The 23,861-nt window shown below is 57.7% G+C and overlaps 1 protein-coding gene across 4 annotated transcripts in view; it reads left to right on the top strand.

The window, feature by feature from the left end:
* SHANK3 (SH3 and multiple ankyrin repeat domains 3) overlaps nucleotides 1–23,861 on the top strand; it is a 184,831-nt gene that overhangs the window by 155,513 nt on the left and 5,457 nt on the right. For 2 of the 4 annotated variants that reach the window (XR_014226343.1, XM_082280128.1), the window contains exon 22: nucleotides 8,269–10,594. Coding sequence is in view for 3 of the 4 variants with exons in the window: in XM_082280128.1 (XP_082136254.1) it covers nucleotides 8,269–10,594 (2,326 nt within the window). In the remaining variant the exon portion in view is untranslated. Of the gene's footprint in view, nucleotides 1–8,268; nucleotides 10,595–13,520; nucleotides 13,802–23,861 lie in introns of those variants that run through there. The other 2 variants (XM_082280130.1, XM_082280129.1) reach the window with 2 other exon arrangements.

Raw genomic sequence — 23,861 nt, forward strand, 5'->3', positions numbered from 1 at the left:
AAGCTGCTGTGAGGTGTCCTTGACCTTCTCCCGAAGGTTTCTGTTGCCACCAATCCCAAAATCCGTCTCTGGTGGGTCCTTGACCTTGTCCCAAAATGTTTCTGGTGCCACCAATCCCAAAATCAGCTGTGGTTGCTCCTTGACCCTGTCCCAGAAGGTTTTTGGTGCTCCCAAATCCTAAAACCCCCTGTGGTGGGTCCTTGACCTTCTCCCAAAGGTTTCTGGTGCCACCAGACCCAAACTCAGCTGTGGGAAGTTCTTGGCCCCGTCTCAGAAGGGTTTCGGTGCCACCAAACCCAAACCTGGTGGTGGTGGGGTCCTTGATCCTAAAAAATAAAGGAAAATCGGGGGTTTCAGGGATTGCATTGGTGCAGCTGCTCCTCCGCCGGAATTCCATGGGAAAGACGTTCCCAAGGCTCTGGAGGAGCTGGGATAAAACGGGATAAATGGTGTGGGATGTGGAGGATGGATCCATGTGTGGACATGGAGAAATCCCATCCCGGCATCGCAAACCTGCGGTGGCCAGAGGGGAACCGGGACTTTTATCCGGGTTTATCCCATATTTTGGTCTTGGAAGTGGCGTTGGAATGAGGAGAATCCAGGGGATTCCCAAAGCGTGTGTGGGGCTTCTGGGTGAGACTGTTGGGGAAAAAGCTTTGGAAAAGGAGCTGTCCAAGGGCTGGAGCAGCCGCAAAGAGCCGGGAATGGTGTGGAAAGGGACCTGGGACTCTGGGAATGCGTTCATGGAATTGTCCAAGGGCTGGAGCCAGGCTGGGAGAGCTGGGAATGTTCCCCTAGAGAAGGGAAGGATCCAGGGAGAGCTGAGAGCCCCTTGCAGGGCCTAAAGGGGCTCCAGGAGAGCTGCAGAGGGACTGGGGCCAAGGCCTGGAGGGCCAGGAGGCAGGGAATGGCTTCCCAGTGCCAGAGGGCAGGGCTGGATGGGAGATTGGGAATTGGGAATTGCTGGCTGGGAGGGTGGGCAGGCCCTGGCCCAGGGTGCCCAGAGCAGCTGGGGCTGCCCCTGGATCGCTGGCAGTGGCCAAGGCCAGGCTGGACATTGGGGCTGGAGCAGCCTGGCACAGTGGGAGGTGTCCAGAGGTTGGAATTGGATGGGCTTTGAGGTCCTTCCCAGCCAAACCACCCCAGGATCCTGGAATTCGGGAATCCTTGCCCACGGAATGCCGGCAGTGCCTCGGGAAGGGCCCGCGAGCCCCCCCGGGCTGGGCAGGGGCTGCCAGGGATCCGTGCAGGGAGAGGCCGGGAAAAGCGGGATCTGGCCCGGGATCGGGGCCGCGGGAGCTTTGCTGGGAGCCGGGCAGGGATCGGGAACAGCCTCGTGGCTCTGCACAGCTCCTGCCCGGAGGCAGCGGGGATCGGGATCTGCTGTGGGAATGAGGCCGGGAAAAGAGGGAACGGCCTCGGGCTGCGCCGGGGCAGGGGCAGGTCTGGGAATTTCCCCATGGAAAGGGCACTCAGGCCTTGGAAGTGCCCAGGGAGGTTTGGAGTCACCATCCCTGGAGGTGTCCGAGGAATTCTGGGATGTGGCTCTCAGGGCTGGGATCAGGCCCAGCTTGGACTCAGTGACCTTGGAATTCTTCCCCAACCTTCAATAATTTGGGAATTCAGTGCTCGTACCCCCATGAGAATTCCCAGTACATCCAGGTTATCCCTGACCTTCCCAGAAATTCCCAGCCCATGCAGCCAAATCCCACCTCTGGAAAAAAGGGATTAAAACCATTCCTTGAGTCTGCCTCAGGAGAGCTCCAATCCCAGTGGGAGATTCCCTGCTCCGAGCAGGACTGGCTGCAGCTTCCGACAAAAAAATCCAGGGAAAAAATCCCATCCAGGAGCTCCAGATCCATCCCCACCATGGGACAAGCCCTGGGACGGAGGGGACCCAAAGCAGCTCCTGGAAGAAGCCATTCCCGTGGAATTCCAGGAAAACGGGGATGGCAAAGAGGCGGAGAGGGAGGAATTGGGTGGGAATGGGGTTGGAATTAGAAGTCCTTGAGCTGTCATTCCACACCCACGGCCGGGAGCTGCGCAGTCACTTGATTCCATGCGAAAAATCCCTGCACGGGCGAGGAAGGAGATGGAAAAGCAGCACTCGGATGGGGTTTTTTTTGGGAAGAAACGCTCCCTGGCATTTGCGTGTGCCGGCTGCAGATTCCCGGGGAGAAAAGATCAAAAAGATTCCGTGTGCAGGGATGGGGCGGCGGCAGGGGGGGAAAAATCCCGGGATAAAGGTGGTTAACCCCCGCCTGGCTGGAAAAGAAGTGGGATGGGAGGAATATTTGGAGGAAAACGGGAAGGAGTGGGGGGAAGGGGAGGGAAGATGATCCTTGTCAGACTTCCAAGATTTCTGCCAGCGCCATCTGCTCCAGCAGCGGGAGTTAAAAACACTCCGGAGGCTGCGGAGCTGCCATGGCTCCCAGAGAGAATGCCAGAGGGTGGAGCCGCTGGTTTGGGAGGGATGGGAGGGATTCGTGACCCCTCCAGGACCATCGGGAATGTGGGGAGGGCTGGGAAGCGTCCTGCTGTTAAAGCGCCATCCGGGATGGGATCCTGGAATGGTTTGGGTGGGAAGGGACCTTGAAGATTCCCTAATTCCAGCCTCATTCCATGGGCAGGGACAGCTCCCACGATCCCAGGGTGCTCCAGCCTGGCCTTGGGCACTTCCAGGGATCCTGAGGCAGCCCCAGCTGCTCTGGGAATCCTGGGTGGATCTCAGGTGCCAGAGGATGGAGATTCCCATGCCTGGATACCCAAAAGATGGAGATTCCCATCCCTGGGAATGGACATTCCCATCCCTCGACACCCAATAGATGGAGATTCCCATCCCAGGTGCCAGAGGATGGACATTCCCATCCCTGGATACCGCAGAAAGAGATTCCCAGCCCAGGGCTCCAGAGGATGGACATTCCCATCCCTGGACACCCAGAAGATGGAGATTCCCAACCCTGGATACCCAAAAGATGGAGATTCCCATCCCTGGGCTCCAGAGGATGGACATTCCCAACCCTGGACACCCAAAAGATGGACATTCCCATCCCTGGACACCGCAGGAAGAGATTCCCAGCCCAGGGCTCCAGAGGATGGACATTCCCATCCCTGGACACCCAAAAGATGGAGATTCCCATCCCAGGTGCCAGAGGATGGACATTCCTATCCCTGGATACCGCAGGAAGAGATTCCCATCCCTGGACACAGCAGGACAGAAATTCCCAGCCCCGGATAACCACAGGATGTGGATTCCCTCCCACTTCCCACTCCTGGATCTGCACCCTCCCAGCCCGGGGCTGTTTGTGGGATCTGCTCCCCATCCCGGGATTGGGAAGCAGCGCCGGGAGCAGCGGGATGGGCTCGGGATGGGGCCCCTCGTTATCCATCGCTGATGAATGCGCAGAATGAGGTTATCCAGGGATTTGGGCTGTTATGGCAACGGGCCCGGGAGCTTTCATGGTGAGGCTTTGTGTTTTCCTTGGAGATTAATTCCATGGGAATGGCACCGGGGGTTGCCAGGCTACACCAGGAGCGTCATTCCCATTCCAGGGGAGTCATTCCGGTTGCTGGGAGTTGGTCCTTACTGGTCCTTACTGGTGGCTCCGTTTGGATTCCAGCTCTTTATTCCTGAGCTCCGGAATTTGATCCCGGCGATGTCCCATGGGAAGCGCGGGAGTCTCCCACTGCTCCGGGTGGGGTTCGAGGGGAGCAGAGAGCCCAAATTCCATGGAAAACACCGAAGGGATGAGTTGGTTTGGTTATTTGGGGTTGAAAATTCCTGGGAATGTGAGGAGATTTGGGACAGAGAGGTCTTTTCCCAGAGGATATTCCCACTTCTCCCATCCCTCCTGAGAGCCTGGAGCAGCTCCCAAAATTCCAGGCTCACCAGGAAGCAGAAGGTTTGGACATCCTGTGCCTTCCTGGGACACAGGGATCGAGATGCAGGGGTGAATCATGGAATCCTGGAATGGTTTGGGTGGGAATCCTGGAATGGTTTGGAGACCTTAATCCCTTCCCATTCCCATCCCCATCCCAGATGTCTCCAACCTGGCCTTGGACACTTCCAGGGATCCAGGGGCGGCCACAGCTGCTCTGGGAATTCCATCCCGGAGCTGGATGTTCCATAGCTGCTCCCTTTTAGGGATCTTTTGGGATCCTTTGGGAATCTCTCAGGAGGACGCGTTCCCTTGGGAATTCCAGTGTCTCCAGGCTCCAGCTGCTGCGGGGATGGAGCCCAACCCCTAAATTCCACACCTGATCCAGCCCCCAGCATTCCAGGAGGCTTTTCTTTCCCTTTGGAGATTCCCAGGCAGATCCCAGAATTCCATAAAAAGTAAACAAAGCTCAGCTCCGGTGCATCCATGCTGGGAATAAACAGATCCTGCTCTGGGGAGAGGCTTCATTGGAATTCCTGGGAGGAATTTCTTCCTTTCCCGAGGTTCTGTAGGAATTTGGCCACGGCAGCCGGGATCGTGGAAGGATTTGGGCAGGAGGAGACAACAACAGCCCCGGAATTCAGGAAAAACCTTCCCTGCACACACCAATTCCACTGGAATTCCAAAGGATCCGCTGGGAGCGGCTCTGCAGAGAAGGATCTGGTGGAAAACTTTGTCCCTGAAGCCGGTGGGATCCTGGGATGGATTGGGAAGAGCATTCCCAGCAGGATGGGAAGTGCTGGATCCATGTTCAGGATCCTGGGATGGATTGGGAAGAGCATTCCCAGCAGGACAGGGAGTGCTGGATCCATGTTCGGGATCCTGGGATGGATTGGGAAGAGCATTCCCAGCAGGACAGGGAGTGCTGGATCCATGTTCGGGATCCTGGGATGGATTGGGAAGAGCATTCCCAGCAGGACAGGGAGGGATTCTGCCCCTCTGCTCACCGGGAATGCTGGGTCCAGGTTTGGGATCCTCAGGACAAGAGGGACGTGGAGCTCCTGGAGCAGATCCTGGAAGGATGGGAAGATGAGGAAGGGACTGGACAGGGAATTGTTGGAGCGAGTCCAGAGGAGGAACCAGGAGGATCCAAGGCTGGGAAAATTGGGATTGTCCAGCCTGGAGAAGGGAAAAATCTGGGATGACCCAACTGTGACCTTCCAGGACCTTCAGGAGCTCCAGGAGAGCTGCAGAGGGACTGGGGCCAAGGCCTGGAGGGCCAGGAGGCAGGGAATGGCTTCCCAGTGCCAGAGGGCAGGGCTGGATGGGAGATTGGGAATTGGGAATTGCTGGCTGGGAGGGTGGGCAGGCCCTGGCCCAGGGTGCCCAGAGCAGCTGGGGCTGCCCCTGGATCGCTGGCAGTGGCCAAGGAAAGGCCGGACATTGGGATCGTGGAAGGTGTCCCTGCCATGGAATGGGGTGGGATTGGGATGGGATTTGAGGTCCCTTCCCACCCAGAGCATTCCATGATTTTTCCATGGGAAGAACTTCCGTGCTGTGGATGCTGTGGGGTCTCCTTCCCTGGAGATATTCCCGACCCAGCCGGACGCATCCCTGAGGAACATTCCTGGGGGTTGGACAAAGTCACCTCCAGCGGTGCCTCCCCCATTCCGTGCTAGCTCGGAGCTCCTTTTTCCAGGGAATCCTGCCCAGATCCAGGGAACAGCTCCAGGGACCTGGGAGCGGAGCAGCTGCCGAGGTGACACACGAGGTGACTCAGCCGCTCCTCCCCGGAACAGCTGGAAAACCGAGGGATGAATCGGGAATGATCCCATGGCTGTGCCTCAGCTGCTTCCACGGGGAGCTGCTCCAGGCCTGGAATGCTGGGTGGGAATGAACATGGAATTCCTGGGATGCGGTTTGCCATAGTGTCCCTTCCACTTGGCCGTTCCTTGGATGCGGTTTTCCATAGCATTCCCTGTCTTTGGCCATTCCTTGGATGTGGTTTTCTGTTGCATTCCCTGCCCTTGGATGTGGTTTCCATAGTATTCCCTACCTTTGGCAATTCCTTGGATGTGGATTCCCAGTGTCCTTTCCACTTGGCAATTCCTTGGATGTGGTTATCCCCTAGTATTCCCTATTTTAGGCAATTCCTTGGATGTGGTTTTTCCCATAGTATTCCCTATTTTAGGCAATTCCTTGGATGTGGTTTCCCATGGCGCTCCCTGACCTTCACAATTCCTTGGATGTGGTTATCCCATGGCATTCCCTACTTGCGGCAATTCCTTGGATGTGACTTTTCCATAGGGTCCCCTCCTCATTTAGGGAAAAATGAAGGAGAGATGGATCCAAGGACTGGATCCATGGACTGGGTGTCCCAGTGTCACCCCCAATCCAGCAGCCACGCCAGGACATTCCAGAGGGAAGATCCCATTTTCCCACTGGATTTCCTGCCCCAGCTCAGCCAGACACCACATTCCCAGGATGAGCTCTCCTGTTCCATGTCCTGGGACATTCCAGACCTGGGGATGGAGCTCAGAGCTTCCCAAATATCCCTGTGTCACCTCCCGGCCATTCCCAGAAATCTCCAGAAAGGCAGGACTGGGTTTTTTGGGATCTTCCTGCTGCTCCCAGAATATTCCATGGCTCCATCTCGTTCAGGATCCCAGATTCCCATGGGGAAAAGGGCAAGGATGGGATCATCCTCCCGAATTCCCCCTGCTGGCCTCGACTCCGGGATTTCAGGCCACACAAAAGCTTGGAAAAGGCAGATTTTCCATGCCTTTGTCCAGGCTCCCTTTGAACCTGTTCCGTGCTGCCGGTTCTTTATTCCCACTGAACATCCCCACTTCCCAAAAATAGCCCAGTTTCCAGCACGACCAACAGCATGGGATGGAATTTCAGTGCCAAATTCCTCCCTTTTGTCCCCATTGGATTCTGCCTCGGGTGGAATCGCTGACGGATTCCAGGCGGAGCTGCCGGAGCCTTTCGGTGCTGCTGGAAGAGCGTTTTCCATAAAGGAAAAACGACCAAGGCCAAAAAAAAAAAGCCCAAATCCTCCCCGGAGCGGTTTGAAAGCTTGGGAAGAGCGGAGCGGGGATTGGGAAGGAGGAATTTTCCCAAAGGAGGGGTGAGCACGGCGAATCCGGGCTTGGGAATGAGGCCGGAGCTGGGAATGGAGGGAGGGAATCGTGGCGTGAATGGATTTTAGGATCGTGGAACAGCTCGGGTTGGGAAGGCCCTTAAATCATCCCAATCCACCCCGATTTTTCCTCCTTTTCCATCCAAATCCTCGCGGTCTCTCCGTGTATTCCCTGAAAAAGCAGGAATTCCTGCTAGACCCTGCCGAGCTCCGTCTGGCACTCGGGAACAGATGTCACCCCTCGGGAAAGCGGGAAGCGTGACGGGAGCGGCGCCCGTGCCGGTGGCACTCGGATGTCTGGCACGTTGGCGGTGGCAGCGCTTCCGTCACCGGAGCCTGCTCGGGAAGGGGTGGGAATAACTCCAGGGGGAGCTGATCCCATGGGAATGTGCCTGTGGTGAGGCTTTCATGGAATGATGGAATGGTTTGGGTTGGGGTGACCTCAAAGCTGCTCCCGTTCCCAGCCCTTCCACGAGACACCTTCCACTATCCCAGGTTGCTCCAAGCTGGCCTTGGACACTTCCAGGGATCCAGGGAATTCTGTCCCAGTGCTGGGTGGTTCCTCTGGTCTCGGAGCTGGTCCCTTCCACTGGAATTTGTTCCGAGCCTTGTCCAGTGAGGCTTGGAAAGAGGAAAAACCTTGGGAACAAAGTGGGGTGGGAGGAACAAGCCCAGGCACTTCCCTGTTTGTCCCACTCTGGGAATTCTCTGGGAATGTCCTCTTCACTGCTCACCTTGTATTCCAGGTGGAGACCAGAAACTCATCCCAGATTCCTCTGTTTTCCTTGTTTCCCACGTGGAGACGGGAAATTCATCCCTGACTTTGCTTCTCTCCTTGTTTTCCTTGGGAAGACAAGAAACTCGTCCCGGATTCCATTGTTTTCCTTGTTTTCCAGGCAGAAGATGAGAAACCCCTCCCTGACTTTGCTCTTTTCCTTGTTTTCTATGTAGAGAAGAGAAACTCATCCCTGACTCCACCTCTCTCCTTGTTTTCCAAGTGGAGACCAGAAACTCATCCCTGACTCCATTGTTTTCCTTGTTTTCCAAGTGGAGACCAGAAACTCATCCCTGACTCCATTGTTTTCCTTGTTTTCCAGGGAAAGACAAGAAACTTCTCCCTGACTCCACTCTTTTCCTTGTTTTCCAGCTGGAGATGAGAAGCTCATCCCTGACTCCACTTCCCTTCTTGTTTTCCAGGCGGAAGATGAGAAATTCACCCCTGACTTTGCTCTTTCCCGTGTTTTCCAGGGGAAGACGAGAAACTGGCCGCTTCCTTGCTGGACGGGAAGTTCCCACGGAGCACCTCCATGACGGACACGGTGCGGGAAGGCCACGGGATCCCCCCTCCCCCCCAGACCGCCCCTCCCCCACCACCCTCCCCCTATTACTTCGACACCGGCCCCCCTCCATCCTTCTCGCCGCCGCCGCCGCCGGCCAGAGCCTACGACACCATCAGATCCAGCTTCAAGCCGGGCTTGGAAGCCAAACTCCACGGGCTCCCGCAGGTGCTGAGCGCGGCCGAGATGTACGACCAGGCCAGGAGCTCCATCCCGTATCCCGAGCGGCAGAAGAGGGCCCGCTCCATGATCATCCTGCAGGATTCCTCCCACCTCCCTGTGGAACCCACGGAGATCCCGCGGCCCGGCCCAGCAGCGACGCCTCCGGAGAAGCTCAAGAGGAAGGGCAGGGTCATCGACAACCCCTACGCCAACATGGGTCAGTTCAACGTCAGCCTCTTCGCCCCCACCAAGCCGCAGAGGAAGAAGAGTCCCCTGGTCAAGCAGCTCCAAGTGGAGGATGCCCAGGAACGGGCGGCCTTGGCCATCACCGGTGGCTACTCCTCCCGGGAACCGTCGCCCACGCGCCGGAGCCATCGCCTGGAATACCAGCACCACCCCGGCATCGCTCAGGTGGAAGCCGCCGGCCTCCCCTTCGCCACCGCCATCGCCGCCGGCGTCATGAAGGACCGGGACCGGCGGCTGGACGAGAGGAGGAAATCCACGGTGTTCCTGTCGGTGGGAGCCATCGAGGGGCCGGCGCCGGGCGGCAGCGAGATGCCGTCGCTGCAGCAGTCACGCTCCATCGACGAGCGGCTCCTGGGCAGCCGCGACGTCCTCCTGCCGTCCCCCGTGTCAGCTTTAAAGCCATTAATCAGCAGCTCCTCCTCGACCTTCATCCACCCCCTGACGGGAAAGCCCCTGGATCCCAACTCGCCCCTGGCGCTGGCGCTGGCCGCAAGGGAACGGGCGCTGTCCACTCAAGTCCCATCCCGGTCGCCCACCCCGATCCACAGCCCCGACTCGGACAGAGCCGCGCCCCTGTTTGTGGACATCCAAACCAAAGAACCGGACAGGGGGGACTTGGAGAGCTTGGTGTCCCCCGCCTACTCCCCCGGAGGGAAGGCAGTGATGGCAGCCGACGCCGGCGCTCTGACCCCCACCAAGAGCCCCTGGGGCACTCCGGCCACGCTGCGGAAGGAGCCCGAGGTGCGCGCGGAGCCGCCGGGCAAGGAGGAGAAGAAACCCGAGGACAAGAAGTCCATGATCATCAGCATCGTGGACACGTCGCAGCAGAAGACCGCCGGCCTCATCATGGTCCATGCCACCAGTAATGGGCAAGACGAGATAGGCCTGGAGATCAAAGAGGAGAGCCCGGCCGTGCCCGAGGTCTGTGCGGAGCCGGCCGAGTCCCCCAAGGTGGAGCCCCAGCCCAGCCCCGTGGGGAAGCCGCCGGCCAGCCCGGCCTCGGAAAAGGCGCTGGGCCAGGGCAGCTCGGAGGAGGAGGTGGAGCCCTACACGGTGACCCTCCCGCCGGCCCAGCTGTCCTCCAGCGATGAGGAGACCCGCGAGGAGCTGGCCAAGATCGGGCTGGTGCCACCCCCGGATGAATTCGCCAATGGGGTCCTGGTGACCACCCCCGGCACCCCCGTGAGCCACCTGGCCGCGCCCAGCACGCCGTCCCTGCCAGCGGCAGCAGTAGCACCTTCTCCCCCCGGCGCGACACCCTCAGGGAAGCCCTCGGACGCCCCCGCGGCCCCGGAGTCGGCGGCGGACTCGGGAGTGGAAGAGGTGGACACCAGGAGCTCCAGCGACCACCACCTGGAGACCACGAGCACCATCTCCACGGTCTCCAGCATGTCCACGCTGTCCTCGGAGAGCGGCGAGCCCACCGACACCTACACGTCCTTCGCCGACGGCCAAACTTTTCTACTCGAGAAGCCACCAGTGCCTCCAAAGCCCAAACTCAAGTCCCAGCTCAGCAAGGGGCCGGTTACTTTCAGGGACCCACTTTTGAAGCAGTCTTCGGACAGCGAGCTCATCTCCCAGCACCACGCGGCCACGCTGGCGGCCACCAGCGCGGCCCGGCCACGCTACCTCTTTCAGAGAAGGTCCAAGCTATGGGGCGACCCCATGGAGAGCAGGCCCAGCCACGGGGCCGAAGAGGACAAACCAACTGTGATCAGCGAGCTGAGCTCCCGCCTCCAGCAGCTCAACAAGGACACGCGCTCCTTGGGCGAGGAACCGGCCGGCTCCGCCCTGGATCCCGGCAAGAAGTCGCCGGTGGTGGCCGCACGGTAAGAGCCGGGCGTGGCCGGGGTTGGGGACGGGGCGGGTGACACTGCCAAGGACCCAGAGGTGGTTTTGAGGGACATCTCAGAGCTTCAGGGGCTCGGTGGAGGGGCTGGAACATCTCCGGGAGTTGTGGGATGGGCTCCCGGCGCGTCGTGGTTGTGGCTTCTCCTCGCACTCAGCCTTTCCCGTCGCTCCGTGTCCCCTCCTCCCTGTGTGACGGTGGTGTGGTGACAGTGATGATGATGTGGTGACGATGATGATGATGTGGTGACAATGATGATGGTGTGGTGACAATGACGATGCTGTGGTGATGATGACGATGCTGTGGTGACAATGTCAGGTCCTGGGTCACTCCCTCTGTGTTCTCTCCTGGCCAAGCACCAAGGATGGGTTTTTCCGGGGCTTTTCCATTTCTGAGGATCTCCGGGGCTTGTCCCACTCAGGAGGTGACAAAGGTCACAGACAGAACGTGGTGGCACCAGCTCCGCCCTGGTTCTGCCTCACTCACCTGACCCTAAAACGATCCCAAACCTTCCAAATCAGAGCCCAAATCCTTAAAAAGCTTGGGAATATCAAATCCCAGCAGGAAGTGACCCAAAATTCTGAGTCTTGTCTTTTGGGTGCGGCCCCCCAGAGCCACCATGAACCGGTGTCACCCGGTGTCACCCATGGGTGCCTGGGCTCAGCGAGGTGCCGGGAGCTCTGGATCAAGGGCAGCCCTTCCCATGGGAAAAACTTTTCCAACCAAACCATCCCGGCCACGGCTCCTCCCTGTGCATGGCGCTGGCACAGGAGGTGACATTTCAGGCGGTGGCCTTGGGGACAAAGTGTCCCGGAGCATCCCGGGGTCGCTCCGGCCTCCAGCGGCCTCTCCCAGTGGATCCAAACTGGGAATACTGGGAGCAGATCCCGGGTGTCATTCCCTGCGGAGCCGGGTGTCACCTGAGGTCCCCTCCCTCATCCCGAGCTGAGGGTGTTTGGGGATCCTCTGGAATCGGGGTTGTGCCCATCTCCAGCGGCGCCGGAAATTTGGGAATTCCAGGCTTTTACAAGCCCTGCCAGGATCCCACCCCGGTTTGGGGTTTCCTGCTGGGAATCCTCTGGCTCCCGCTGACATCGGAACGTCCCTTTCGAACGTCCCTTTCCACGTCCCCGTCCCTTCCATCCGTGTCCATCCGATCTCCTGGCTTTTCCCGGAGCAATTTCCCCAATCTCCAGGCTCACCCCTTCTCCATCCTCTCTTCCTGCCTTCCCTGCAATCCCTGCAATTCCCATGGCTCCGTGCCCCCCTCCTCCCGTTTTCCCGCACATCCCGTCCTCGCTCCCCGCTGGAATCCGGCCCTTCCAGCCATCCCGCAGAGTCCCACGTTCCCGGTTTTTTCCCTTTCGGGAAAGTCACGGCCTTTCATCTCCGGAGTTCGGGATGTCAAAGGCTTGAAATGTTTCCCAGGAAGTCGGTGGTGGATGAAATTTTTAATGATGGCGGCCGCTCCCCCGCGTTGTCCGAGTTCTCCTCGGTTTTTATGGAACTGCTGTGAATTCAGGGAATAATGGGAGGAAGGTTAGGTAAGAGGGGCTGACCCAGTTTAGGACACGTTTTCCAGGCTCTGGGATTGTCCAGAGAAGGGAAGTGTCACCTGAATGTCCCTCAAAGCTGCCAGGAGCCAGAAGTGGCTTGGAATCCCACAGGGATGGGGACAGCGAGGTGGCCCAGAATCCCAAAAGGGACATTGAGGCGTCCTGGAGATTTACAGGGATGGGGACACTGGAATTCTAACGGGATGGGGGCACTGAGGGGTCCTGGAGTCCCAAATGGGGACACTGAAGAGTCCTGGAATCCCACAGGGATGGGGACACTGAGGGGTCTTGGAATCCCACAAGGAACAGGGACACTGAGGTGACCTGGAATTCCAAAAGGGACACTGAGGTGACCTCGAGTCCCACGGGGATGTGGACTGGGAGAAGTCCTGGAATTCTGCAGGGATGGGGACAGGGGGTGACCTGGAGTCCCAAAAGGGACATCGAGGTGGCCTGGAGTCCCCAGAGGGGATGCTGAGGGGTCTTGGAATCCCACAGGGATGGGGACAATGAGGTGACCCGGAATCCTACAGGGATGGGGACAGGGAGATGACCTGGAATCCTGCAGGGATGGGGACACTGAGGTGTCCTGGAATCCCACAGGGATGGGGACAATGAGGTGACCCGGAATCCCACAGGGATGGGGACAGGGAGATGACCTGCAATCCCACAGGGATGGAGACAATGAGGTGACCCGGAATCCTACAGGGATGGGGACACTGAGGTGTCCTGGAGTCCCCAAAAGGACACTGGGGTCTCTTGGAATCCCACAGGGATGGGGACACTGAGGTGACCTGGAGTCCCCAAAAGGACACTGGGGGGTCTTGGAATTCCACAAGGAATGAGGACACTGAGGTGACCTGGAATCCCACAGGGATGGAGACAATGAGGTGACCCGGAATCCTACAGGGATGGGGACAGGGAGATGATCTGGAATCCCACAGGGATGGGGACACTGAGGTGTCCTGGAATCCCACAGGGATGGGGACACTGAGGTGACCTGGAGTCCCCAAAAGGACACTGGGGGGTCTTGGAATTCCACAAGGAATGAGGACACTGAGGTGTCCTGGAATCCCACAGGGACTGGGACACTGATGTTCCCATAGCTGATCCCCCCCAGCCTTTCCAGCAGCTCTGGATCCGTGGGATGTGGTGGAGCCGTTCACCTTCCATTCGGGAATCATCCTGGAATTCCTTCCTCCCCACATTTACCCTGAATTCCCAGCAATTCCATCCAAGCGCAGGGAATTCCCTGCTCCAGAACAGTCCCTGGCACCTTTCCCTCACCAATCCCTGTGGGAATCCTCCCTGGGAAGCCCGGGAAGCCCTGATCCATGACTTTTTCCGTAGCTCTAACTCCGGCTCTGTCTCCTCCCAAGCCGGGCATCCGCGGAAGCACCTTTGAGCCAAGGGACTGGGAAAGAGCCCAAGGAATTCTGACAATGGGAACGTCAGGTCACAGTTCAGGCCACTGATGGTGACAATTCCGGGATGAGGGACCGGGACACCCGGGATGGTGACAGTGACAGCGGAGCAAGGGGCCAACTTCCCTTCATCCGTGGTGGCCCTTGGTGGCCGTGTCCAAGAGCAGCTTCCTCGTGTCTAACTCAAAATCCTGGAATTGTTGAGGTTGGAAAACCCCTCTGATCCCACCGAGTCCGAGCATTCCCAGCACTGCCCCGTGTCCCCAAGTGCCACATCCACATGGCTTTTAATCCCGCCGGGAATGGGGCTCCCACCCCTTCCCTGGGCATCCCATTCCGACGCTTCATAAACTTTTCGGGAAGGAATTTTCCCAAAATCCAACTCCACCCCGAGGTGATTCCCTCTTGTTCCCTGGGAGCAGAAGCCCCCCCGCCCCGGCTGGGATTCCAGTCCGGGATTCCTGGAGTGGTGGCAGGATCCTGGAAATCCCCAGGATCCTGGAAAACCCCGCTGAGCCGCGGGAGAGAGTCGGGATGTGCCGGAGCCGATCCCAATCCCGATCCCGCTGCCGGGAGCCGTGCGAGGCCGCAGCGCGTTCCTTGTGTGACATCCGTGTCCCCAATAAAGCTGACGGTGACCATGACAGGTGTGTGTGTGTCATTGGGGACACGGCCATTCCCAGGATTTTTGGGAGCCACATTCCATGCCCGGAGCCAGCTCCGGCCTCACCGCTCCAGGAGGTATTCCCGCAAAATTCCCGTCCCGCTGTCCTGTGGCCACCCAGCCCCACCAGGCTCCTGCCATCCATAATCCTGGTTGGATCCACCTTCCCAACCTCTGGGACTCACCGGGAGCATCCCAAACATCCCAAAAATCCCGTCCCAGCTGATTTGTCTTTTCCAGCCGATTAGAACGATCTGGTCACGGTTTGATTCCCAGGAATTTGGTATGTGGAGGGCCCAGGATTTGTCCAGGTCATTCCCAGTCATCCACTGGGAAGAGCAGAGCTTTGTATTTTCCTCTGGAATTTGGAAGGAGGCTCCAAATCCAGAACTGTGGGAGTTTTGCCCATCCCGAGGGTTTTTCCAGTTTTTTCCAGCACATTTCCAGCTTTTCCAAGAGTTTTCCTTAGCATTGATAAATCTCCAAGGCAGCTTCCAGGAGAGTTCCAATGTTTTGGGGCTCCGGAGCCGGGCCAGGGCGAGCTTTTCTGAGGGATTCTGGCTCCTGGGGACTTCCCGGGAACATCCCAATGGTCCCAGTTTGGGGCTCTGGATCTGAGGGAAACTTCACCAAGGGGTTCTGGTGACTCCCCGGGAGCATCCCAAATGTCCCAGTTTGGGGCTCTGGATCCAGGCTCAGGGAAGCTTTTCCAAGAGGTCCTGGCTTCTGGGGACTTCCCAGGAATATCCCAACGGTCCCAGCTTGAGGCTCCAGATCCGAGCTCAGGGGAGCTTTTCCAAGGGATCCTGGGGACTTCCAAGAACATCCCAAATGTCCCAGTTTGGGGCTCTGGATCCAAAGGAAACTTTGCCAAAGGGTCCCAGGGATTCCCCAGGAACATCCCAAATGTCCCTGTTTGGAGCTCCAGATCCGAGCTCAGGGAAGCTTTTCCGAGGACTCCTGGGGACTCCCAGGAACATCCCAAGGGTCCCAGTTTGGGGCTCCAGATCTGAGCTCAGGGGAGCTTTTCCAAGGGATCCTGGGGACTTCCAAGAACATCCCAAATGTCCCAGTTTGGGGTTCTGGATCCAGGCTCAGGGAAGCTTTTCCAAGGGATTCTGGGTCCCAGGAGCTCCCCAGGAGCATCCCAACCGTCCTGATTTGGGGCTCCAGATCCGAGCTCAGGGAAGCTTTTCCAAGGGCTCCTGGGGACTCCCAGGAACATCCCAAGTATCCCAGTTTGGGGTTCCAGATCCAGGCTCAGGGAAGCTTTTCCGAGGGCTCCTGGGGACTTCCAGGAACATCCCAAGGGTCCCAGTTTGGGGCTCCAGATCTGAGCTCAGGGGAGCTTTTCCAAGGGATCCTGGGGACTTCCAAGAACATCCCAAATGTCCCAGTTTGGGGTTCTGGATCCAGGCTCAGGGAAGCTTTTCCAAGGGATTCTGGGGACTCCCAGGAACATCCCAAATCTCCTGGTTTGGGGCTCCAGATCCGAGCTCAGGGGAGCTTTTCCAAGGGCTCCTGGAGACTTCCAAGAACATCCCAAATGTCCCAGTTTGGGGCTCCAGATCCGAGCTCAGGGGAGCTTTTCCAAGGGATCCTGGGGACTCCCAGGAACATCCCAAGTATCCCAGTTTGGGGTTCCAGATCTGAGCTCAGGGAAGCTTTTCCGAGGGCTCCTGGGGACTTCCAAGAACATCCCAAGGGTCCCAGTTTGGGGCTCCAGATCCAAGGTCAGGGAAGCTTTTCCAAGGGCTCCCCGGGAGCATTCCAAGTGTCCCAGTTTGGAGCTCTGGATCTGAGGGAAACTTTTCCAAGGGTTCTTCATGTCTTTGCTCATTCCTTTGCTTCTCTTTAACCCCAAAAGGCTCCCGGGAAGCGGAATTTGATCTTCCAAAGGGAGCCTTTCCGGTGCTGCTCTGCAATTCCACGAATTCCTTTGTATTCCCACAGATCTGAGGGAGAAGGAGAAGAAACTTGAGCCTTTTGGGGGGTTTTAGCTCCTTTTAGGGTAAAGCTGCCTCTTTTTCTCCGATCCTAAACGAATTCCGCGTCCCGGAAGTGGTGTCACATCCCAGCACAAGCTTGGAAAATCACCCCCCTCTTTCCTTGTAGGCTTGGGGAAATTCACATGGGAAGCAGGGATTTGGGATGCAAATTGAGGGAATCGGCTGTGGGGAGGGAAGGAAAAGGGGAATTGGCATCGCTGAGCGAGGGAGGGTGGGAATATGGGGGATCTGTGTGACAGGGAGGGGTGGGGATGAGGTGGCCGTGTTTGGAGAGGAGGTGGCCAGGATTGAGGAGGAGATGGGCAAGTCTGGCAAGAGGTGACAAGGATTGGGAAGGAGGTGACCAGGTTCAGGGAGGAGGTGGCCAAGTTCAGGGAGGAGGTGGCCAGGATTGAGGAGGAGGAGGTGGCCTCATTTGGAGAGGAGGTAGCCAGGATTAAGGAGCAGGTGGTCAAGTTTGGAGAGAAGATGACCAAGTTTGGGAAGAGGTGGCCAGGTTCAGGAAGAAGGTGGCCAAGTTTGGCATGGAGGTGACCAGGATTGGGAGGTGTTGCGGTTTGGGATGGAGGTGGCCAAGTTTGGGAAAGAGGTGGCCAGGATTGGGAAGAAGTGGCCAGGGTTGGGGTGGAGGTGGCCATGTTTGAGAAGGTGACCAAGATTGAGGAGGTGGCCCCATGTTGTGAGGAGGTGGCCAAGTTTGGAGAGAAGGTGACCAGCTTTGGAAGGGAGATGTCCAGGACTGGGAAGGAGATAGCCAGGACTGGGATAGTGATGGCCAGGACTGGGAAGGAAATGTCCAGGTTCAGGAAGGAGGTGGCCAAGTTGGAGGAGGAGGTGGCCAGGACTGGCATAGAGATGACCAGGTTTGGGAAGGAGGTGACCAGGATTTGGAAGGAGAAACGTCCAGGATTAGGATGGAGGTGGCCAGGATTGGAGAGGAGGTGACAGGGTTTGGGGGAAAAGTGGCCAGGATTGGGATGGAGATTCCAGGATTGGGATGGAGGTGACCAGGATTGATTGGAGGTTCCAGGACTGGGATGGAGGTTCCAGGATTAGGATGGAGGTGACCAGGATTGGGATGGTGGTTCCAGGACTGGGATGAAGGTGACCAGGATTGGGAAGGAGGTGACCAGGATTGGGAATGAGATGGCCCCATCTGGAGAGGAGGTGGCCAGAATTGGGAAGGAGGTGGCCAAGTTTGGGAAAGGTGACCAGGTTCAGGAAGGAAGTGGCTGGGATTGGGATGGAGGTGACCAGGATTGATTGGAATGGAGGTTCCAGGATTGGGATGGAGGTTCCAGGATTCATTGGGATGGAGGTTCCGGGATTGGGAATGAGGAGGCCACGCTGCCGGTGGCCACGCCCCCTGCGATTCCCCACCTTCCCTCCCACGTGGCTCCATGGATTCCCCTTCCCATGGGAAGAGGTTTCTCCTGGGGTCCCTGGACAGGGTGGGGCAGGAGATCTCCCAGATCTCCACCCCTCTGGGTTTCCGTGGGATTTTCCCAGGTTCTCCAAGGACATCAGGCTGAGCCAGTGGAGCCTTGGGAGAGCTCAGGGAGGTGGAGCCATGGAAAACCGGGAATTTTAGGTGGCTGCATTGAGAGGGCCCTTCCATCCCTCGATCCCAGATTATCCCAAGGTGCCGCGGGATCTGGGAAGGGTTGGATGCCTACAAGGAGCCAGGGTCCCAGCGCGTGTCCTGTCCCGGTGTCACCGTGTGCCCGCGTCACCTCTCCGCTGCCTTCTCCCATCCCAACATCACCCATCACCCTCATCCCAAGGAAACGGGACTCGGGCTTTTTGGGAAATTTGGGAAGAGCAGTGAGGGGTGGCCGGAGCTCCATGGGATGAGCTCCAAGTCCTGAAGGAGCATCCAAGAGGGAGGAGTGGAAGCGTCCCCAGCTCGGGATGTTCCCGTCAAACAGGGATTTGTCACCTTTTCCTTGAGGTGGAAATCATGGGAAAAGGGTTTTTCCTTGGAGAAATCCGGAGGGATCCATTCCAGGTGGAGTTCAGGGAAGGAGGGAGCTCCGGATGTTCTGCAGGATCTCTCATGGGAAGAGATTGGCTTGGGAAGGCTCATGGGCAGCACTCAAGGAATTGGGAATTTTCCTAGGGATTCCAGCCCTAAATTCCCTTTTCCTGCTGGGATCAGAGAAGGATAAAGGGATTTTTAGTTACAACATCCCTGACCCTGCCAGACCTCCCTGCTGGAGCTTCCCAGACACCGGGATTGCTCCAGATTGTCCCTGCTCCAGGAGGGACCAGGGCGGAGCCAGTGGATAAATCCCAATCCCAAAACTGCTCCGGACTAATCCCAGCTGGAGCCTGAGACCCCCTTGGATCAGGGAACAGCCGCTCCTCTCCATTCCTGCTCCAGCGGGATTCCCTCGGGATGCTTTTCCCAAGGGATAACCACGTGTCCTTCCCAAATCTTCCCAAATCTACATTCCCAAATCTTCCCAGACCCAGCTCCAAATTTTGGGCCGTGGCATTCCCGAGGTGTCCCCGCTCCTGGCACAGCTCCGGCATTTCCTGCCCGTTCCGCTGCGGAAAGGGATAAAATTTGGGAATAATCCAGGGATTTTGGCACGTTTGGAACCTGGAAGCTCCTGGTCTTATCCAGGTGGGATGAGGCCATTCCCTCCTTTCCCACGGCACAGCTGAGGGATCCCGGGGAGCTTCCACAGGGAAGAGCTGCGGGTTTTCCCACTGGGAAGCACCGAGTCCCCGGGAACATCCGGTGGCCTTTGGGGGTGGCCGACGGCACCGTCACTGTCACCAGCCCCGGGGGGACATGGAAAAACTTGGGAATTTTGTGTCAGCTGCTCGGTGTTGTTTTGGCTGTGGGGCATTTTTCTCATGCATTTGTTGTTTCCTTCCTTTCCCAAATCCCTGATCCTTCCCAAATCCCTGCCTTTCCCAAACCCCTCTTTCCCAAATCCTTCTCGTTCCCAAATCCCTGCCTTTGCCATATCCCTGACTTTCCCAAACTCCTCTTTCCCACACACCCTCTCCATCCCAAATCCCTGTTCCTTTCCCAAATCCCTGCCTTTCCCAAATCCCTCTCTTTCCCAAATCCCTGCCTTTCCCAAGTCCTTTCCCTCTCTTCCCTCTTTTCCCAGCCCTCCCAGCAGCTCTGTCGCTGTCCAACCCTCCAGGCTTTGGCTGAATCCATGCAATTCCCACCGCCCCATTCCCGGATGGCCACACCCTCACCCATCCCATGGGACCCATCCCGATTCCCCCCAGTTCCCATCCCACTGATTCCCCCATTCCCAATTCCCCCCCCCCTCCCCCTTCCCAAACCCAACTCGGGGGTCTCCACTCAGGGAACACCGGGACGCCCAAGGCCGGATTCCCGCGGTTCTCCCGGCCCCGAATCCCTCGGGATCGACGTCCGGTGGCTTCTTTTCCGTGTGGCGCTTCCCGGACCGGAGCTAACATTTCTCTCATTGCCTCTTTTCCTGCTTCCATGTGCATGTCCCGCTGCTCTGTCCTAGATCCGCCTCTGGCCTCCGGAGGGTGGGCGAGTTGTGTAAGTGAGCACGTTCCCATTCCATAGCTCCATCCCACCGGGAATGTCCCATTCCTCACCTGTCTCTCCTCCCCTCCCCAGGGCGGCCCCGCTGCCTGCCGGTATTCCTGAGCTTTTGGGAGGCGGCAGCGGCGCCGGCTCTGGAATGTGCGTGTCCCTGTGTCCGTGGCTCGGGAGCATGGCCCTGTCCCTGTGCTGTGGTGCTGTGTCCAGCTCTTCCCGCTGGTGGTCCTGCTGAGGAAATTCCCGTCGGGATCCCGGAGCACTGGGGCCATGGGGTGGGATGGGATAGGAGACATCGGAGCAGCACCTGGGAAGAGAGGTCCAGGAAAGGTGGGAGAGACACCAGGAAGTGGGAAAGGATCACAGGAAAGGTGGGAGAGACCTCAGAAAGGTGAAAAAGATCCCAGGAAGGATGGAAAAGATCAGGAAAGGTGGAAGAGGCCCGGGAAGGGTGGGAGAGACCCCAGAAAAAGTGGGAAAAGACCACAGGAAGGGTAGGGAAGGACACCAGGAAAGGGGGGAGAAGCCCAGGAAGTGGGAAAGGATCACAGGAAAGGTAGGAAAGACCCCAGGAAAGGGGAAAGGATCCCAGAAAAGGTGGGAGAGATGGCAGGAAGGGAGGGAGAGACCCCAGGAAAGGTGGGAGAGATCCCAGGAAGGAGGGGAGAGATCCCAACAAGGGTAGGGAAGGACCCCAGGGAGTGGGGAAAGATCCCAGGAAGGGTGGGAGAGACCTCAGAAAGGATGGGAAGGACTCAACAGGGGTGGGAGAGATCCCAGGAAGGGGGAGAGGACTCCAGGAAGTGGGAAAAGATCCCAGGAAGTGGGAAAAGATCCCAGGAATGGTGGGAAAGGACCCCAGGAATGGTGGGAAAGGTCCCAAAAAAGTGGGAGAGACCCCAGGAAGGGCAGGAAAGCCCCTGGGAAGGACACTGGGAAGCGGGGGCTGAGCATCCCCGTTCCGATCCCAGCAAATCATGGATGCAACCACGGATGCACCAGGATCCATCCATGATCCCCCCAGGGTGGGATGTCCCAGGTCCCCCTCTGGAGCAAAACTTCCGTGAGGCAGAGGTGGGAGCTCCTGGGGATCCTGCTCCATCCCAATCCTGCAGGGAGGTGTCCCTCGGGAAGCCACCTGAGCAGGAAGATCGGGATCCAGGGATTCCCCCCTCTTCTCCCAGCAGTGATTCCAGGATATCCCAGTGGCTTCCAGAGCTGCTGGGATCCCTCCCTGAGCTGGGAGCATTCCCCAGGCTGGGACAGCAGTGGGATCCCGGGAAAAGCTGTTCCCACTCCAGCTCCCGTGGCCTGGAATCCGTGGGGTTGGGTGGGAGGAGATCCATGGGGTTGGGAGGGCCGGAGAATTCCCCCTGGGAATTTCCCAGCGTGCATGGCCGGCTCTGTGCTCCTGGTTGTGCTTCCTCCGTGTTGTCCCTGTGTCCCGTCCTCGTGTCCCGTCCCATGTGCGGAGCTCCGGCTCCATCCGTGTCCCAGCTCCCGGAGCCGTTCCCGGTTGATTTTTCCTTGTCCTTTTCTGCCAAGCGCTGAATTCCCGAGGCCGCGGCCCCATCCCGGGAGAGCGGCGCCAGATCCCGACGCTCTGGGAATGCCGGGGGCTGCCTTCCCGCTTTCCCAACAGCTGCTGGATGCCATTCCCAGGGATTTGCTCTGCTCCCGGGTGGGGTGGAGGCGTGGGATGCTCGGAAGCCCCCGGCCTGCTCCGGTCTTTCCTGAACACCCGGAGCGGGGTCGTTCCGGAGGCTCTTCCCGGCTGTGGGGGGCTCATCCCATCGGATCCAGCCGTGGATTCATTCCCTCACTCCCGGTGTCACGGAAATTTGGGATATTTGGGGGATACCAGGAGAGATCTGTCCCTTGTGCTGGCACTGGGGGCACTTGGATCATCCTACGGATCATTCCAGGGCTTATCCCAGGGCTTATCCTGAGGTTCATCCCGAGGTTCATCCTGGGCCTCATCCCGAGGTTCATCCCAGGGTTCATCCCAAGGTTCATCCCACAGCTGCCGGGCTCAGGACAGCGGGAATTCTGTGTCCTGCTCCCACACCTGATCCTTTGGGGTGGCCGTGTTCCACCCATTGGAGTTCCCGGGATTAGGAAAGCTTTGGATACTGTTTGATCCTTGCCCAGAATCCCTGCCCAGCTCCCAGTATCCCTGCCCAGTTCCCAGTATCCATGTCCAGCTCCCAGTATCCCTGCCCAGCTCCCAGTACCCCTGTTCAGCTCCCAGTATCCCTGCCCAGTTCCCAGTATCCCTGCCTGGCTCCCAGTATCCATTTCCGGCTCCCAGTATCCCTGCCCAGTTCCCAGTATCTCTGCCCAGTTCCCAGTATCCCTGCCCGGCTCCCAGTATCCATGTCCAGCTCCCAGTATCCGAAAAAGCCAGGGACAGGGTTTGAGTTGGGATTAGGGTTGGGATCGGAGTCAGGATTAGGATTAGGATTAGGATTAGGATCAGAGTTAGGATCAGGGTCAGGATCAAGGTTAGGATTAGGATTGGGATCAGGGCCAGGATCATATCTGATTTAGGATCGGGATTAGGGTCAAGTTTAGGATGAGGGTTAAATTAGGGTCAGGTTTAGGGTTAGGACCAGGATCAGGGTTAAGGTTGAGAGTCAAGGTTAGGGTCAGGTTTAGGGTCAGGTTTAGGGTCAGGGTTAAGATGAAGTTTACGGTCAGATTTAGGGTTAGGATCCGAATCAGGGTCAGGGCTAGGAGCAGGATTAGGGCTAAGTTTAGGGTCAGGTTTAGGGGCAGGATCAGGGGCCGAGTCAAATCTGAGATCAGGTTTGCACTTGGGATCGAGGTTGGGATCAGGGTTAGGATCGGAGTCAGGATCAGAGTCAGGATCGGAGTCAGGATCAGAGTCAGGATTGGAGTCAGGATCAGAGTCAGGATTGGAGGCAGGATTAGGGTTAGGATCAGGATCAGGATTAGGGTTAGGTTTAGGGTCAGGATCAGGGGCACAGTCAAGGCCAGGATCAGGTTTACATTTGGGATCAGGGTTAGGGTTATGTTCAGGATCAGCTTTGGAGGAGGGTCCATAGAAAGGAAGGGAGATCCAGAGGATCCACAGGATCCATGGGAAGGAAGATCCAGAGGAAGGTGCAGGAAGATCCATAGGAAGCTTGGAATGAGATCCACAGGAAGCTTGGAATGGGGTCCATAGGAGGGTTGGAATGGGGTCCATAGGAGGGTTGGAATGGGGTCCATAGGAGGGTTGGAATGGGGTCCATAGGGGGGTTGGAATGAGATCCATAGGGGGGTTGGAATGAGATCCATAGGGGGGTTGGAATGGGGTCCACAGGGGGATTGGAATGAGATCCGCAGGAGGGTTGGAATGAGATCCATAGGGGGGTTGGAATGAGGTCCACAGGAAGATCCATAGAAGGTCAGAGGAAGATCCATAGAAAGGTCAGAGAAGGTTCCATAGGAAAGCTGGGAAAAAATCCATGGGAAGGTTGGAAAAACATCCAATGGAAGGTCGGAGGAAAATCCATAGGAAGGTTGGAAAAGATGTGTAGGAAGGTGACAGGAAGATCCATGAGAAAGTCGGGAAAACATGCATAGGAAGGTCAGGAAGATCCATGGGTAGGGTGGATGGAAGTTCCATAGGGTGGATGAAGATCCATAGGAAGGGTGGATGGAGGATCCATAGGAAGGGTGGATGAAGATCCATAGGAAGGGCGGATGAAGATCCATAAGAAGGGTGGATGAAGATCCATAGGAAGGTCGGGAAGATCCATAGGAAGGGTGGATGAAGATCCATAGGAAGGGCGGATGAAGATCCATAGGAAGGGCGGATGAAGATCCATAGGAAGGGTGGATGGAGGATCCATAGGAAGGGTGGATGAAGATCCATAGGAAGGTCGGGAAGATCCATAGGAAGGTCGGGAAGATCCATAGGAAGGGTGGAAGAAGATCCACCAGAAGGCCGCGAAAAGGCCCATATCGAGGCGGGAGGAAGATCCGTAGGGAAGCTGGGAAATGTAGGAGGAAGGTGGATGTGGCCACAGCCGCGAGCCTTTG

Source organism: Coloeus monedula (assembly GCF_965178545.1).
Source record: "Coloeus monedula genome assembly, chromosome: 4".
NCBI lineage: Eukaryota > Metazoa > Chordata > Aves > Passeriformes > Corvidae > Coloeus > Coloeus monedula.